The sequence below is a fragment of the Vidua chalybeata genome, chromosome 12 (genome assembly GCF_026979565.1).
Source record: "Vidua chalybeata isolate OUT-0048 chromosome 12, bVidCha1 merged haplotype, whole genome shotgun sequence".
In the NCBI taxonomy this organism is placed as follows: Eukaryota; Metazoa; Chordata; class Aves; order Passeriformes; family Viduidae; genus Vidua; species Vidua chalybeata.
The window spans coordinates 19,005,591-19,021,671 of record NC_071541.1 but is presented as its reverse complement, the minus strand read 5'-3'; the positions used below and the strand labels follow the sequence as shown (position 1 = coordinate 19,021,671).

The window sequence follows — 16,081 nt, the reverse complement described above, 5'->3', positions numbered from 1 at the left end:
GAAGAGAAGAGAAGAGAAGAGAAGAGAAGAGAAGAGAAGAGAAGAGAAGAGAAGAGAAGAGAAGAGAAGAGAAGAGAAGAGAAGAGAAGGTTCTTGTTGAGTGCTGTGTCTAAGGAAACCTTGCCCAGAAAAGAGATTGTGCTGTGATTTCTGCTCAAATTTTTAAGGTGGTATTTATATACATATGCCTGCTTAAAAATGAATAATTTTAGGCTCATTACTAGCCCATACAGACATTTGGCATCAGAGAGAACATCCCACAAGTCACAGTTCAATCCCCTTGCAGACTTCTCACGGGAATTCATCAGAATGCACTCTTCTAGGTGTCTTTTAGGAAGGAAGATGTGACCAAATCAGGGGAAATAGTTATCCTAAAGGCTTTTAGCCAGTATTGAACTCAAGATGCTCAGCTGCACTGATGGAATCCCAGCACCACTGACTAGAGAGGCAAAGATGGCCAGATTTAAGCCCTATTTTCCCTCCACACTGGGAAAAGCTCCTGCAGAAGTCTCCAAATGGATGCTTGGCTGGCTGTGAGGATGCTGCAGGGGTCAGAGGAGGGCTGGGGAATGCTGTGGACACAGAATTAACTGGTGGGATCTCAGGAGATTGTGGGTTTGACACAGATAAACTCCAGAACGAGAGATCATGGTGAACTGATCCAAAACTACCCACCCAGACACCCTAAGCCCTAGAGATGATTTCTGTAGTTATATATATGAAACATGTAGGTTTCCCACCCTTCCTCACTTCTGATAATTGCCAAGAATATTTCACATCATTATTTCCTCCTCTTTAACCAAACACTGAGCAATAAATAAAACAACTCCTACACCTTTAAGTGCTTTACACTTAGGCTTAACGTGTTTGCACTCGATTTGGTCTTTGCAAGAAGGAAGAACTGTTCTAGAATTGCTAAACAATTCATAGTAACTTGAGCTTCCCCTTTTCCAACACCTTCCTGCTTTATTTAGTAGCATTTGCAGTATCCAATCCAAATTGCTGGGACAGGGGCTTGTCATCAGAAAAATATGTAGAAATGTCTGCCTACTATTCTTGGGTAGGCAGCCTGCTCTGTGGTTTGATCCTCCAGCACTATTCCTTGGCTTGATGTGCTTTACTATTGGTTTATTGACCTTTTGATCAAAGAACTTTAAGCCCTGGACTCACAGTCCTGCTTTTGGAGGGGAGATTTAGATACAGAGCTTTTGTATTTCTGTTTTTCTACATGGTGTGTGACCCTTTTAAACTGGATTTCCTTGAAGTCAGCTGAATGCTGCCCGGGTGCCCAGGGCAGTTAAGTGTGTGTCACACAGCCTCCGGAGGGGCTGTGGTATTTACAGGGATCCAATCCTGCTTTTTTGGCCATAATCTCTACTGACAGACGATAAGCACCAGTGTTTGGTGACTCATGGATCCACTTAAACCACAATTTCCCACAGAATTATAAAACTGAGGCTCTTAATAACTCTCTTTAAACTACAAAAACAAATGTTCAGCTGGTATTTTTTGTGGTGGCTCTCTAAGTGCTCTGTTCCTGTGTCACCGAGCAAAATGAGAACCAGCTGTAGAGCAATATTCTACTGACATCATGTATATGCATGTGCACATGAAAAATTCTTCAGACGTTTGGTAAATCTTCTCCTTTCCACGCTGCTTTGTACTAACGAATCCGTATTTCATTTTGGTGTGTGATTCAAGTGTATGAAAGAGTCTGGAGAAAAAAATGATCGCTAGGCTTTTAGCATTTGGATGAACCCAGAGTTTCTGAGTAGAAACTTAAAAATAAATAAAAAGGTAGGAGGAACAGGCTGTCATTTTAACTTATTTTTGCTGTCCCTTAGGCCAACTGCTTCTTCTGCAGAGAAGAAACATTTATGTTTCAGTATGATAAATTTACCATGGCTGACTCTTCCAAAATTATTCCTGATGCTGAACAGCATTGAAATTTCAAGTCAAAGGAAAAAAAAAAAAAAAAAAAAAAAAAAAGTGGGACCGCCTTCTACAAAAATGCTGTGGTCCAATTTCTGTCACAGGGGATAAACCCAATATTGCATCTGGTACCTGGCCATGCATTGGAGCCATCAAGAGCTGGGCCTTATCCCTAAACTCTGCCCTTGGGAGCTGTAAAAGTGGGAAAAATCAGCTCTGTTTATTTGGGAAGGGGAAAGGTGGGCAGCACAACACAAGGAATCTGCCTGTCAAGGCAATGCCAGGAGAGAAAAGAGAGGAAAAGAGAGGCAAGAGGGAACAAGAGAGAAAAGGCCCCTCCAGCCCTGCAGAGTGGCAGGGAAAGGTCTGTGGGGAGAAGAGGGCTGGGGCTGGGAGCAGGGCCAGGCTGGGGAATGGCCCTGAGCAGAATCCAAGGGCTGAGGGACACCCTGGCCACTGGGAACAGCTCTGGCATGAGGGGTGAGGACTGAGGGACAGGAAGGTTGGAGCAGTCTGGACAAACAGCAGGACTGCAGCAAGGCACAGCAGACAGGAGGAGAGAGGGGACACTGGTGGTGCTGCCAGAAAAGTAGGATGGGTGTCCTCAGAGAGGGGGGAAAGCCAGGGAAAGCCAGGTCTGGAGCAGCAGAGTGAGACAAACAAGCAGAATTGGAATGAACCCTCCTGGCAAAGGTGGGGGATAAAAGCTGTAGCATCTGCTTAAGGTTCTTGAGCCTGTAGGGAGGGGTGGGGAGCACACCTGAGTTCCACAGGGAGCTTAAATCACAGTCCTGTATCACCAAAAACACTGCATAACAGAATATTCCAGAAACCTCTGCATCCTTGTGAGCTTTTTGAGTGTCCTGCCATGGTCACTGTACAATGAAATTTCCAACACACTGATTTTGCAATGCTCAGCAGATTCGGGGTTCAGAAGGACTGGGTGTCCACACTGAGGGTGGATCTGACCCACGGGAACTGTGCTTCCACCAGATCTGTGCTTTCCTGAGCCCCTCACGTGGGAGGGAGCAGAGATTTCCGAGCTCTTTTGGGAAGCCAGACCTTGGATGTTCTTTCCCAAGTGCCCCTTCAGTGGCAGGTCAGGACACAGCAGCAGATCCTGTGCCAGCAATGTCTGGGTGAGAACTCCACAGTGTGTGGCCTTCCAATATCAGCCCAAGGAGAGAAATTCTTCCCCTTCTCCCACCCTGGACCAAAGCTTCTATTTCCTCATGGCTGATCTAAATTATTTGGTTCTTAACATCAACCCTGTCTTTTCAATTCTAAAACATTTTATGGATTTGCTTGAATCCAACCCCAGCTTCAGCTTTTCTCAGTATTTGTGGTTTGTTTGCAATTCTTTACTGATAAAGAACCCGACTGTACCTTACAAATGATTTACCAGGATTCACTGATCCCTCCAACGTTCAGGAGTTCCTTGAGAAATATCCCAGTGTTTGGATGTGGGTGTGGATATGTAACTGTGTATTTTTATCCACGTTCTGGTACATTTTCCCTGCCTCAGGATGGTAAGTGTGAGGGAACAAAGGCATGAGATGATCCAACTTGTCACAGAACGAGAAATGAAACGAGTGCTTGTCAGATTATGCTGCCTGATAATTGAAAGAGAGTAAAAATCTGCATAAACACAGGTACCAGAGCTCAACTGCTGCATCAGAACTCAGAGTGCTGCTCCAGTTTAATGTCCTCTGGGAAGCTGAAACAGCCCCCGAGCCTCTCCTTTAGCCATGTTTAAACAAACCCCTGGGCTCTACCATGAGAAGAGGTTTCCATGAGCTCTGTGAAGGTCACTGCACAACTGGATTGTTTCTTTGATGGGTTATGTTGAAAGGAGAGGACTTTGTTCCATTAAAGTGTGACAGTTCAGGGTTGTGTGACTGAATGCCATCCAACTCATCATCAGAGGGGGAAAGAAAAATTTGAAGAAAAATTGTCCTTAAATTGATGAAAAGGTACGAAGAAATCTGAATTAACAAGTCCTCTGTGAAACCAAAGCCTCTTCCAACTGCTCCTTTCTTTAAATGAAAATAATGAACACAAGTTAGCAGCAAAACCCCTCTGGCAGGCTCACCTGGTGTCTCCTCCTCCTCCTCCCAGCCACAATCAACCGATAACAAGAATTTTGATAAATCCAGAAAGTTTAAAATGCTCTTTTCAGAGAGTGTGACAAGGGAGGCACCATCTCAGAGACTCATCCAACACCCTTTAATCTCACTGGTGCTTATCAATTTCGAAACCAAAGCAGGAAAGAACATAAGGATTTGGCTCACATGTATGCCTTGTAGTTAGTGCCTATTTTTTGGATCCTGATGTCGTATTTGGAGTCTATGAAGGGCTCAGTGGTGGCGTAGGTCTGAGTGAGTGCTACCACGCTGGCTATGTCCTGAAAATCGTAGTGGTTGTCTACCTTGATCTGGAGCCATCAAGCCACAAGAACACAGCACAGACAAAAGAAGAAAAGAGTAATTAGGAATAAAATGTGGAATTTGGTTGCAAACGGCATTCGTGAGAAGCATGGTTTTGACAACATTAAAAAAAAATCTGATATTTAATCTGATTTCTAGGTTCTATAACATTCCTGCTTTAAAATAGCTATTTTTCTAGGCAAAATATTACCTGCTCATTTGGAGAAAGCAGTTTGCAGGCACTGGAATTTTATTTTGGGGTTGTTTGGTTTTTTGTTTGTTTTTGTTTGTTGATTGTTTTTTGATTTTTGATTGTTTTTTGGTTTTGTTTTTGGTTTTGTTTTGTTGTTGTTGTTGGGTTTTGGGTTTCCTTGTTTTTTGGGTTTTTTTTTTGGTTAGTCAATTATAGATCTGCAGGCCTCACTTTTTTTTTTTAGGTGTGACATGCAATTCCAATGTAGATTCTTGTTGGTTCTGTAAATTGCTCTGGTAACTGGATATATGTGGAGCCCACCAGGAATTTTCACATCATGCCATCAGCTTTTCCCATGAGGGAGGAGCTGAAGGGTCCCGATATCCTGGGGAAGGCAGGAGCACAGGGAGCACAGAGGGCTGGCTCCGGCAGCAGATTTTATTCTCATTTCCCATTTTTCTCATTTCCCATTATTCTCATTTCCCATTATTCTCATTTCCCATTATTCTCATTTTCCCCTCTGCTCTGAAGGAGCTGGGCTTTCCAGGGGTGGGATTTCCCAGGTGTGGAACGCTCTGCTGAGGTGCTGAGTGACACTAAAACCATCAGCTCTTGCACCTTGAAGGAAGAGGGGGATGGACAAGTGGGGAATGCTGATCTAGGGGAGAGGAGAAGGAGATTTTGGGGGGCAGAGGGAGGACAGAGACATCACCTCTGGACAGGGAGGGCAATCCCTGTGGGGAACTCAGCGCTGGGCAAGCAGGAGTGAAAGGGGCTGGGGAGAGAAGCCTTGGGCAGGTGGGAAACAGGAAAGTGGGGCTCTGACCCAAAGGGCATTTCAGAGTGCTGGGGAGCAGGCAGGGTCAGGATCTCCCAGGGTGTCCAACACGAGGAGTTTGCAGCCCTTTGCAAGCCCAGCATCCTGGTTGCTTCTCCTTCCCCTGGGACTGGAAAACCTGAGGGCCACGGCTGGGAGGTGGCACAATAAATGGGATTTGGTGGAGATAAAAGCCTGAAGCCTAAGTATTCACCCCTAGCTCTCAGATGGAGAAAGATACAGAGTAATTTGCCATTTGAGAGCCACAAACCAGACACAAGATCTGGTTTCAACTCGATTTTCTGAAGGCTGACTGGCCTGTGGGTCTAACTGGGACCTCTGGAAATGCTGCTGCCAGCAGTGCCCTCAGGGAGGGCTGGGCTTCCAGGGGAACCTTCCTTTGCTCTCTGATTGCATTTAATCTTGGAGGGGTTTAAATATTTAAAAGCTAAAACAAAAAAAAAAAATTCTAGACATTTGATATGAGGAACATTAACATTTCTGTGCATTATTTTCCCTTTTCTCTAAATGAGAGGTGAATATCCAAAGTACAGCATAAACATTCTAACACTTCACATATGCAATCCACAGAAAGTGCAGTTTAATTAGTGGTTCGGTCTGCCCTCAATTAAATTGGCTGCTGGACTTCCAACGATTTACTGAATATGAAACAAAGCAAAACACTCATAGGCAAAAAATAACATACAGTACAAGCTGTAATTAAATCAGTTTTCTATCTCAAAGGAGTGGCAAATATTATGTTCATGGGGCTTTGCAGATTCAGGATGATAACTGTAACTACTCTCTGATTAATTGTTTTAAAAGCTAACCACTTCTAGCACTGAAGTGTTTTCAGTGAGTGAAGTTACCCTGCGAGGACTAGAAGTTGTCACTGACAGCAGTGAAAATGGGATTTAAATGCTCTCCCATTGGCCTTGCACTGTGAGATAAGTGACACCAAAACATCTGTACTCACCACTGAAATGCAATTACTTTGGAGAAAGAAAGCAGCAGTTATACAGAGGTATGAAACAATCACAGACAACACATCAAGATAGGAAATCAACATTCAGTATCAAGCTGAAACCAACAGAGAACCGAGGCAGAACCTTCCCACACTCCCAGCTCCAAAAAGTTGGATTGTGCAACAGACCTTGACTCTTGAGGAGTTTCAGTGCAGACAATACATTTATAAACAAGGTTTTGCTCCCAGAAAGCATCTCAGCACAGTTCAAAGCACATCCCACACAGGGCAACTCTCAAACTGCAAAGGCCTCGTTGTAAAAATACTTTGGGCATGTTTAATTTTCCTAAAGAGAGATGCTTTCTTAGCATGGACAGGCAGAGATTTGCAAGGGGCGATCCGAGACAGAGGCTGGGTAGATCAAAGGTAAAATCTCAGGGAAGGGACGAGCATGCACAGGTAAGGGACAAACCCCAGGCTCCCAACATGCAACAAGTAGCGTCTGCACCTTTCCCATGCCTGAGTGAGCATGTCCAATCTTCACAACAACAGGAAAGGTTGGCATTGTGAGCTGGGGGGAAACAAAACAGGAACATTAGAGAAGAGAGCGACCACGAGCTCAGTGATTAAACAGCATCATCTAGGGAAATTATTGAAGCATGATCATAATGTGGCCAAAGCTGTTCTGGCCATGTGGAGCCTCAAACTGTTCATCCTCTGAGTTCTGGTGACTTGCTGGATGTATTTTCTGAGCACAGTGTTATTCCCAATACAACCAGTTGGTGTTCTCCACTTTTCTTAACCTTAACATTTTTTTGTATGTCTTTTAACTTCACTTTTTAAACTGAATTCCTGCTGTTTCCTATTTTAAGTTTAGCTTCTGTGTTTTCTGACCCACAAATTAACACCCTCCACGGCTGTAATCATTAATGATGCCAAATTAACCACCTTTCCCCTTCATTTCCACAATTCAGCAGGGCTATAAATACATTTTCTGGCCACTTATGAAAGCAGTGACGTCTGATTCACAAGAACTTGCTTTAAAGGCAGGTCCTAGTTTGTGATATAGAACATCCGAGTTTTCTAGGGAAGGCTCCAGCTTCTGCCCAGAATGCAGGGAATAGTTTGGAATAATCCAGCCACGGAGTAGGAAATCAAATCTACAGAAGCCTATGAAAACACTTTATCCAATGAAATGGGAACGCTTCTGTCTCTCAAAAAGTGACCGCTTTCACTTCCATCATTTACTTGAAAAAGTTTGAGATCTCCCAGTCATGGCCATGGTTGGCACTGCTTTTTTTCCCACTTGAAATTTGCATCTATTGAACCTCTATCACTCAAGCACAAACCTCATTTCACAGAAGAGGTTTATAACTAGAAATAAAAAAGCTGAACACATTCAACATGTAATTAAACTGGGCAGCAGCAGGACAGTGTTACAGGCTCCAAACCCTTCCTTCAGTGCCACATTCCAGCACAATAAATAAAGCCAGAGGCAAAGCTGATGCTCTGGAACACAAACTAAGAATTGTCAGAGGTTTTATCAGACACTGATTGCTTTCAGAATAACCAGAAGCACTTGCATTACACAGGAAAGGTCACTCCTACAGGAATTTAGGAATGAAGTTCTTGTTAACTGCAGCAACCAAAGTTCCTGCTTAGTCAACATCCAGTCACTGGCGCATCACTTTCAGGTTTCAAACCAGGCTCTTTTTTTCAGTTCTTGGGAATAGGAGGGGAACAAATCACTGCCAGACTGGAGATTCATCAGGGCAGCAGCACATTTCTGTGTCTGAGCTGCAAACCACGGCAGCGGGGTTTGCAATGGAAACGCTGCAGACCTCTGAGCACAGCAGTGCACATGGCACTCCTGTAATTAACAGGGCCACGGATCTTCCTGTGATCCCAAAGCTGTGGAATCCTCTGTGGGCCACAGCAACCAACACAACTCACATTAAAAGAAAAAAAAAAAAGAAAGAAAAATAAAAAAACAGAAAGAAAAAGGAAGAAAAAAGTGCTTTCTCCCTCAGAAAAATGCAGTAACATAATTTTCTCTGGACCCTGATCCTGAGATTCCACGTGCTCCACCACATCCCAGCACAGACTGAGGGAAGAGCCTCTGGATGCTGCAGCTCAAACTTCAGAGAGGAGAAAACCAGGCAGGGAAAATTCAATGATCCCAGCACTTCTCTTGTTTGTAGCTGTCCCTAGGACAGGTTAATGAAATTCAGCAGTTGTTATTTTGGGGTTTGAGCAGCTTTTCCTTTATTGCTGCTCTGATTTTAATTATCCCAGTTTTCCCTCTGCCATGGTGCAGCACCTCTCTGCCACCAACCCATGGCCAGGGGGTTGTTCTGCCAACAAAACCTGAAATGTCCCATGGAAATCAAAGAAAACCTGACCTGCATCCTCCCATCCCATTTCCCCATCTGCCCTTTTCTGGTCGTTTTGGCAGAACAGGCGCTCCTCAGACTATTCCTGCATTTGGTGAACATTATATATGATACAAGTGTGCTAGTGACAGTGAAAATTTACCTGGATTTCCCTTGAATTTACATTATAATTACTGATAATTGTCATTTATATTATAATTACTGCTATAAAAGCTGTTTCCTTTGGAAAGTATCACTGAGGGGAAAAGGCCATTTTGCAAAAATATTGTGGATTTTTTGGAAGCTTTCTTAGAATAAGGAATGTAAAAATTCTAAACATTCTAAAAATTCTACATGCTAAAAATTCAGAAATTTCATTCTGCCAATTAAGAACTGAGGGGAAAAAACCCAAAGAGAAACCAGAAAAATTAAGAAATCTGCCAAGTTCATAAATGTGAGGGATGGAAGGGTCTGCGCTGCATGAGCCCTTCCCCACACATATAATATCCACAAAACACAGCAGAATAAAAAATAGGATTACCAGGAGTTGTAACTTAAATAGCAATGCAATAAACTACTGCTATTAATTAGACAGAAACCAGAATATTTGGCAAATGTGGAATAAAATTTTCAAAATGTATAGTCATATAGGAATATGATTGGATTGGTAATAAATGTTGGTAGCAACTGGAAAAACTCCTGGCTCGTTGTGGGAACACAAATGCAAACAGCTGAGGAACGCACTGGCATTGGCCACTCCAATGCCATTCATCAAAATAACAACAGGGAAAATTCAAATTTTATCCAGGAGGGATAAATGTCACTTCCAGATGAGCATGAAAATCTAAAAAGCCAGTTCATTTCATTATTCCCTTATTGATGTCACAACAGCAATGATAATTATTATTAATTATGGTTTCTTAGTGTTTCATCTGCATCAACTTTTAAAATCTAGGATTTTTTGGTACTATGAGCTTAAAAGGCAAACATTTTATTGTATCAATCTTCAGTATCTGGCCACTTAAAGATTTCAGAACTGTGCTTAGCTTGTGTTTACTGTAGAAAGGAATGTTCCAGTTTGATAAAATTCCACAATACCTCCAATATCACCCTGGCTAATCTGTGGTGCAGGTAATTCAGTGGCCCAGGAGGTGGCTACAGAATTAACCAGCACAGTCCCCAGCTGGATTGTTGTTTGCATTTTTCCATATGGAGTGGAGATCCCTACCCTCCTCTACTGCAGAAATTTTCTGGAGTTTCTAAGTCAGGTTAATAGAGTGTCATCCTGCAATTCTAAGTCTATTAATTTAAAATAAAACCTTCACATTTCAGCTTCACACACTATGGTGCTCAATGGTTTATAAGTTCTACTGCAATTTAAATATTTTTGAACAATTACAATACAAGCTGGGTTTTTTCCCAAGAGATATAATTTGAATTCTTCTAAATTTACTTTGAATTCTTTTAACTGTGACATAGTGTGAAATATAATCAAAGACTTCTATAAAAATAGAACCAGGCAAAGATTATCTGCAAAAAAAAAAAAAAAAGTCAAAAAACCCCTCTGCTGGCAGCAATACAGACAACAGAGTTTTGTGAAGGTGGTATTCACCCTACTTTCATGTCCTCGGGGTTGAGCTGACTAGAAAAGCCACAATAGGAAAAAAAAAAAAAAGAGGGGGCGGAGAAGCAGTGACAAAAAAACCCCAGATGTTGCATAAACATGACTTACCTCAAGTTCAGTGTTTAAATATTTATCTTTCCAATAATCCCCAAGCAAAGTTCATTTAACCACTCTAGTTCCATGTAATTTATTTGTGGAATATGCATCAGCCTAAATCTAATTTTGCTCTGCTTACTTTGGAGAAAGGAAATTAAAAGTGAAATAATGAAGGTGGCCTTTTATTCACTTTTTTTTTTCTTTCCCAGAAACAGGCAGGAAGAGCCCTAAATCAATAAACAAGCAGCAGATGTACTTTCTCTGGTCTGTTTGGTTTGCAGAAAACACAATTTCCAGATCAAGTGGGGGCTCAGCCAGGCAGGAGCTTTGTCACCAGCAGGGCCAGCCCAGCCCTGGCCTCTCAGCACAAAACCCCACACCCCACCAGCTGCTGGCCTCAACAAACACAGGCACAATTTTGGGGATGTGGAGCCACATTTTCCCCTGGGCAGCTAAAAGTAGGTGTAAAACTCTCTCTGCAAGGAGTAAGGTTTAATACCCCCAAGCCAAGGGGGAGGCTGAGGTGATTTTTGTTGTCATTTTAGTTAGGGCGGTAAGGAAACTAAAAGTTCAAGGGGATAAAAAGAGTAGAGCTTAGATTTATTAGTGGGAGAGGAAAATGTGCCTTATCTGGGAGTCCTCGACCCAAAATTGAAGGTTGAAGTGGTTTGTGAACTGAGTACAACACAGGTCCCAGGTCCCCTGAGCTCCCAGGGACATCGGTGGGAGCTGGCGCAGAACTGGAAGTTCTGAGCTCCCTTTGACACTGCCACCACCACCTGGAGAGGCTGCACAAAGCAGCTCCACGTGCCCCCTGAAATCAGCCAAGGCTGGAGAGGACCCTGGGTCATGGAGTCACTGCACCAGACCACCAGGAGATCCCCCAAAAACGCCTTTGTCCCCACAACTGGTGTGTCTGTTAAAAAATCCCAGTGACCTCAATGAACTCAGAGTGATGTGATGGCAGAAAGTCTGCTGATTTCAAACCTGCACAGCATGAAAACAGAAATTGTCATTAGGAAGGAAAACACAAAGTGTAATTGCAGTGAATCAATGGGAGCAGCTCCCACAGAGCTCTGGAAGAAACTCTGAAGACAAAAACTCTGCAGAAACCAATCCTGTTTTGATTCTGGCGTGTCAGTGTTTAATTCATCCTTCCACCAACTGTTTGGAAAACTGCTGCCTCGAAAGTCAAGTAACACTTTGCCACCTTATAAAACAATTACCCAAATTGCTGTGCCTACAAACTGTAAGGACTTTTTACTGTAGGGTTTCAGAGATGACAGCTCTAAATATCCTCCTCTTGGAAGCAGGCTGTAGCTCATACAGAGGCACTGGAATTGAAAATCCATAAAAGCTCGCCTATTTTGTGAAATGCTAGTCTGAATTTTCAACATGCTTGTACAGGTGAGGTACAGGATGTGTAGTGTGACTTGATCAGGTGTAATGAAAGTAGATTTTAGAGGTAATTGCAGTGCCAAATGAGAACCAGGAAAGAACCGAGTCAAAGCATCAGGTAGGCAACAGATAAATTATGGGTTGTTGGAACCCAAAATGCAAAGAACCCTCCGAACTTTGGGCCTGTAAGCCAAAGCTTAAAATTAAACTCAAGACTTGATGTGAGACCTTGGAAAAGGCTTCCAAACTTAAGTGCTAGAAGCGAGGATGTGGATTTATAGTTTAAAGCAGAGACACGTTAAGCTAAGTAAAAGAAAGTTTAGAGTTTTAGAGTTTAAAATATAGAAGAAATAAAAGTAGTTACAGAAGTAAACAAGGAGTTTAGAATGCAGTACTGTACGTTTGTGTGTCATAACATGATTAGCTAAAAAAACTTACACTGTAGCCTGAGTCAATAAAACGAAATAGTTAAAGATTCGGTCAAAAACCTAAATATCCCTGTTAGAAGTATTTTATTAGTCAATAACTCCTTAAAAAGTCTTGTAACTAAGGGTCTTGTGACCTTCTAAACCATGCTGTAACAATGTGAACCAAATTCACCCTTCCTACCTATGTAGAAGATAAGAAAAATAAACCACATCATCAAAAACAATTCAGAAGGCCTGTCTCAAATTCCTTCCAAAATTCCCCACAAGTGAATTATCACAATGGGTGTGGAAACTCCTGCCAGCTACCATTCTCAAGTAAGATTTATTTGCCACAAAGAAGAGAAAAAGCAGATTGATAGGGATAAAAAATTGTACTCTGTGCACTGGCAGAACCTAAGCACGGAGCAGGCAGCCCAAGCAGAAGACTCTGAGTAGACTCAAACTGCCTGACAGCTGGAAGGGACAATGAGGTGGCTGTGGCATGTCCCATGACAATGGAAAACCCTTCAAAAAGCTGTCTGGACAATCCCTGTGCAGCAGAGTTCAGGGCTCCCTGACACAGCTCCCAGGCTGAGGGTGAGCTCCCTCCCAGCAGAGCAGTGCTGGAGGGCAGGGACGGACAGACTGCGCAGCGCTGCCTCCCCGCAAACCGGGCTGGGCAGGGCAGACAGGCAGGAGGAAATGCCAGCACAGCCAGGCACAGGGGCTGTCCTGCAGCCTGGGTTATCCTGCAGCCCTGGGCTATCCTGCAGCCCTGGGTTATCCTGCAACCCTGGGATATCCTGCAGCCCTGGGCTATCCTGCAGCCTGGGGTCATCCTGCAACCCTGGGATATCCTGCAGCCCTGGGATATCCTGCAGCCCTGGGCTATCCTGCAGCCCTGGGTTATCCTGCAACCCTGGGATATCCTGCAGCCCTGGGCTATCCTGCAGCCCTGGGTTATCCTGCAGCCCTGGGATATCCTGCAGCCCTGGGCTATCCTGCAGCCTGGGGTCATCCTGCAACCCTGGGATATCCTGCAGCCTGGGGTTATCCTGCAGCCCTGGGCTATCCTGCAGCCCTGGGTTATCCTGCAACCCTGGGATATCCTGCAGCCCTGGGCTATCCTGCAGCCTGGGGTCATCCTGCAACCCTGGGATATCCTGCAGCCTGGGGTGATCCTGCAGCCCTGGGTTATCCTGCAGCCCTGGGATATCCTGCAGCCCTGGGTTATCCTGCAGCCCTGGGATATCCTGCAGCCCTGGGTTATCCTGCAGCCCTGGGATATCCTGCAGCCCTGGGATATCCTGCAGCCCAGGGATATCCTGCAGCCCAGGGATATCCTGCAGCCCTGGGCTGTCCTGCAGCCCTGGGCTATCCTGCAGCCCTGGGCTGTCCTGCAACCCTGGGTTATCCTGCAGCCCTGGGCTGTCCTGCAGCCCTGGGATATCCTGCAGCCCTGGGCTGTCCTGCAGCCCTGGGATATCCTGCAGCCTGGGTTATCCTGCAGCCTGGGATATCCTGCAGCCCTGGGTTATCCTGCAGCCCTGGGCTGTCCTGCAGCCCTGGGATATCCTGCAGCCCTGGGTTATCCTGCAGCCTGGGTTATCCTGCAGCCCTGGAATATCCTGAAGCCCTGGGCTGTCCTGCAGCCCTGGGATATCCTGCAGCTCTGGGATATCCTGCAGCCTGGGTCATCCTGCAGCCCTGGGCTGTCCTGCAGCCCTGGGATATCCTGCAGCCCTGGGATATTCTGCAGCCTGGGGTCATCCTGCAGCCTGGGATATCCTGCAACCCTGGGTTATCCTGCAACCCTGGGTTATCCTGCAGCCCTGGGTTATCCTGCAGCCCTGGGTTATCCTGCAGCCCTGGAATATCCTGAAGCCCTGGGCTGTCCTGCAGCCCTGGGCTGTCCTGCAGCCTGGGTTATCCTGCAGCCCTGGAATATCCTGAAGCCCTGGGCTGTCCTGCAGCCCTGGGATATCCTGCAGCCCTGGGTTATCCTGCAGCCTGGGTTATCCTGCAGCCCTGGGATATCCTGCAGCCCTGGGATATCCTGCAGCCTGGGGTCATCCTGCAGCCTGGGTTATCCTGCAGCCTGGGTTATCCTGCAGCCCTGGGATATCCTGCAGCCTGGGGTCATCCTGCAGCCCTGGGTTATGTTGGAATCCTGGATACTCCCAGAATCCTGGCTTATCCTAGAATCCTGAGCTTTCCTGAAATCCTGGGTGTTCCTCCGCCCTGAGTTTTCCTTAGCTTGAGGTTTTCTCAGCCCTGGGCTATCCCCAACCCTGGGTGCTCCCCAGCCCTGGGTTTTCTTCAGCTTTGAGTTTTCCTCAGCCCTGGGTTATCTTCAGCCCTGTGCTATCCTGAAATCCTGGTTTATGCCCAGCCCTGGTTTATGCCCAGCCCTGGTTTATACCCAGCCCTGGTTTATGCCCAGCCCTGGTTTATTCCCAGTCCTGGTTTATCTCCAGCCCTGGTTTATCTCCAGCCCTGGTTTATCCCCAGCCCTGGTTTATCCCCAGCCCTGGGTTATCCCCAACCCTGGTTTATGCCCAGCCCTGGTTTATCCCCAGTCCTGGTTTATATCTAGCCCTGGTTTATCCCCAGTCCTGGTTTATCTCTAGCCCTGGTTTATCCCCAGTGCTGGTTTATCCTCAGCCCTGGTTTATCCCCAGTTCTGGTTTATCTCCAGCCCTGGTTTATGCCCAGCCCTGGTTTATCTGCAGTCCTGGGTTATTTCCAGCCCTGGTTTATCCCCAGCCCTGGTTTATCCCCAGCCCTGGTTTATCTGCAGTCCTGGTTTATCCCCAGCCCTGGTTCATCCCCAGCTCAGGTGTTTCTGCAGCCAAAGGCTGAGGCTGAGAGGAGGGGATGGGCAGGTGGGAAGGGCAGGAAGCCCCACGGGGCAGAGCTGCCCTGGCACAGCTGCCCCTCCCCACCGAGCTCTCAGGCTGATGTCCCTCATTCATTCCTCCATCACCTGTCACCTCCAGAGGGCAAAATATCCCAAACTCTGGGGCCCAGGGCAATCATCCAACAGCAGGAGCCCAGTGGATTTAGCGCAGGACTCTGGGGGCTGTTAGAAGACAATCAGTGATGATAATTAATGCCCACACTGCTGTTGGTGAGCACTAATAATTGGAAAAAATAACAAAAATAACGTGCATTCTGCACGTTCAGTTGAAAGTATTTCATTCTCTTCTATATCTAGAAGATAGTGGACAACAGATTTGTAACTTGTCGTAAAATAATTTTTGAATTTTGTTCTGAGCATAATAGTCTTCTATTGATTACATAATTAATTTGATTGTACTAGGTAGAAAAGTCTCCAGGACACTCAGAACATAGCTGGACGTGTTGTTCTGGAGAATCCTGGACAAAATGTGCCTTAGGGACCGGTAGAGAAGGGTGTTTGCCCAACACATTTCTTTATTATTTGAATTTTGTGAATTGAATTTGATACTGAATTCGATCAAATCGGTCTATTTAGATCATCTATAACAACAGCCCTGTGATGGAAACCAATCAATGGCTCCAATTAATTCCTTCATCACTTCCCAGTCCGAGGGTTGGGAATTGGCAGTCCCAGAGGTGCTGACCCCAGGCCCTGGCACACCTGCCCAGGGTTTTCCTGCCCCCCTGTAGCTGGAACTCCCCATGCAAGCTTCCAGCCCTTCTCATCCCTTCCCTCACATGAAAGAAGTCCGTTTCTTCTAGGTAAGAACAAAGATGTTAACAGGTCTAAATTATTTTCAGGTGTTAGTCCTGGGCTGGAGTCCAACCTTATGATTTGAAGCCAAAACTTTAGACTGGAAAAGTAAAAAATCCAAATGTGGCTGCGTGAAA

At 45.3% G+C, this 16,081-nt stretch overlaps 1 protein-coding gene across 1 annotated transcript in view; it reads right to left on the bottom strand.

Moving 5' to 3' along the window:
- SYN2 (synapsin II) overlaps positions 1-16,081 on the bottom strand; it is a 168,749-nt gene that overhangs the window by 33,978 nt on the left and 118,690 nt on the right. The window contains exons 6-7 of the mRNA XM_053953629.1: positions 6,841-6,903; positions 4,224-4,366 (exon numbers count right to left, since the gene is read on the bottom strand). Coding sequence (XP_053809604.1) covers positions 4,224-4,366; positions 6,841-6,903 — 206 coding nt within the window. The remainder of the gene's footprint in view (positions 1-4,223; positions 4,367-6,840; positions 6,904-16,081) is intronic.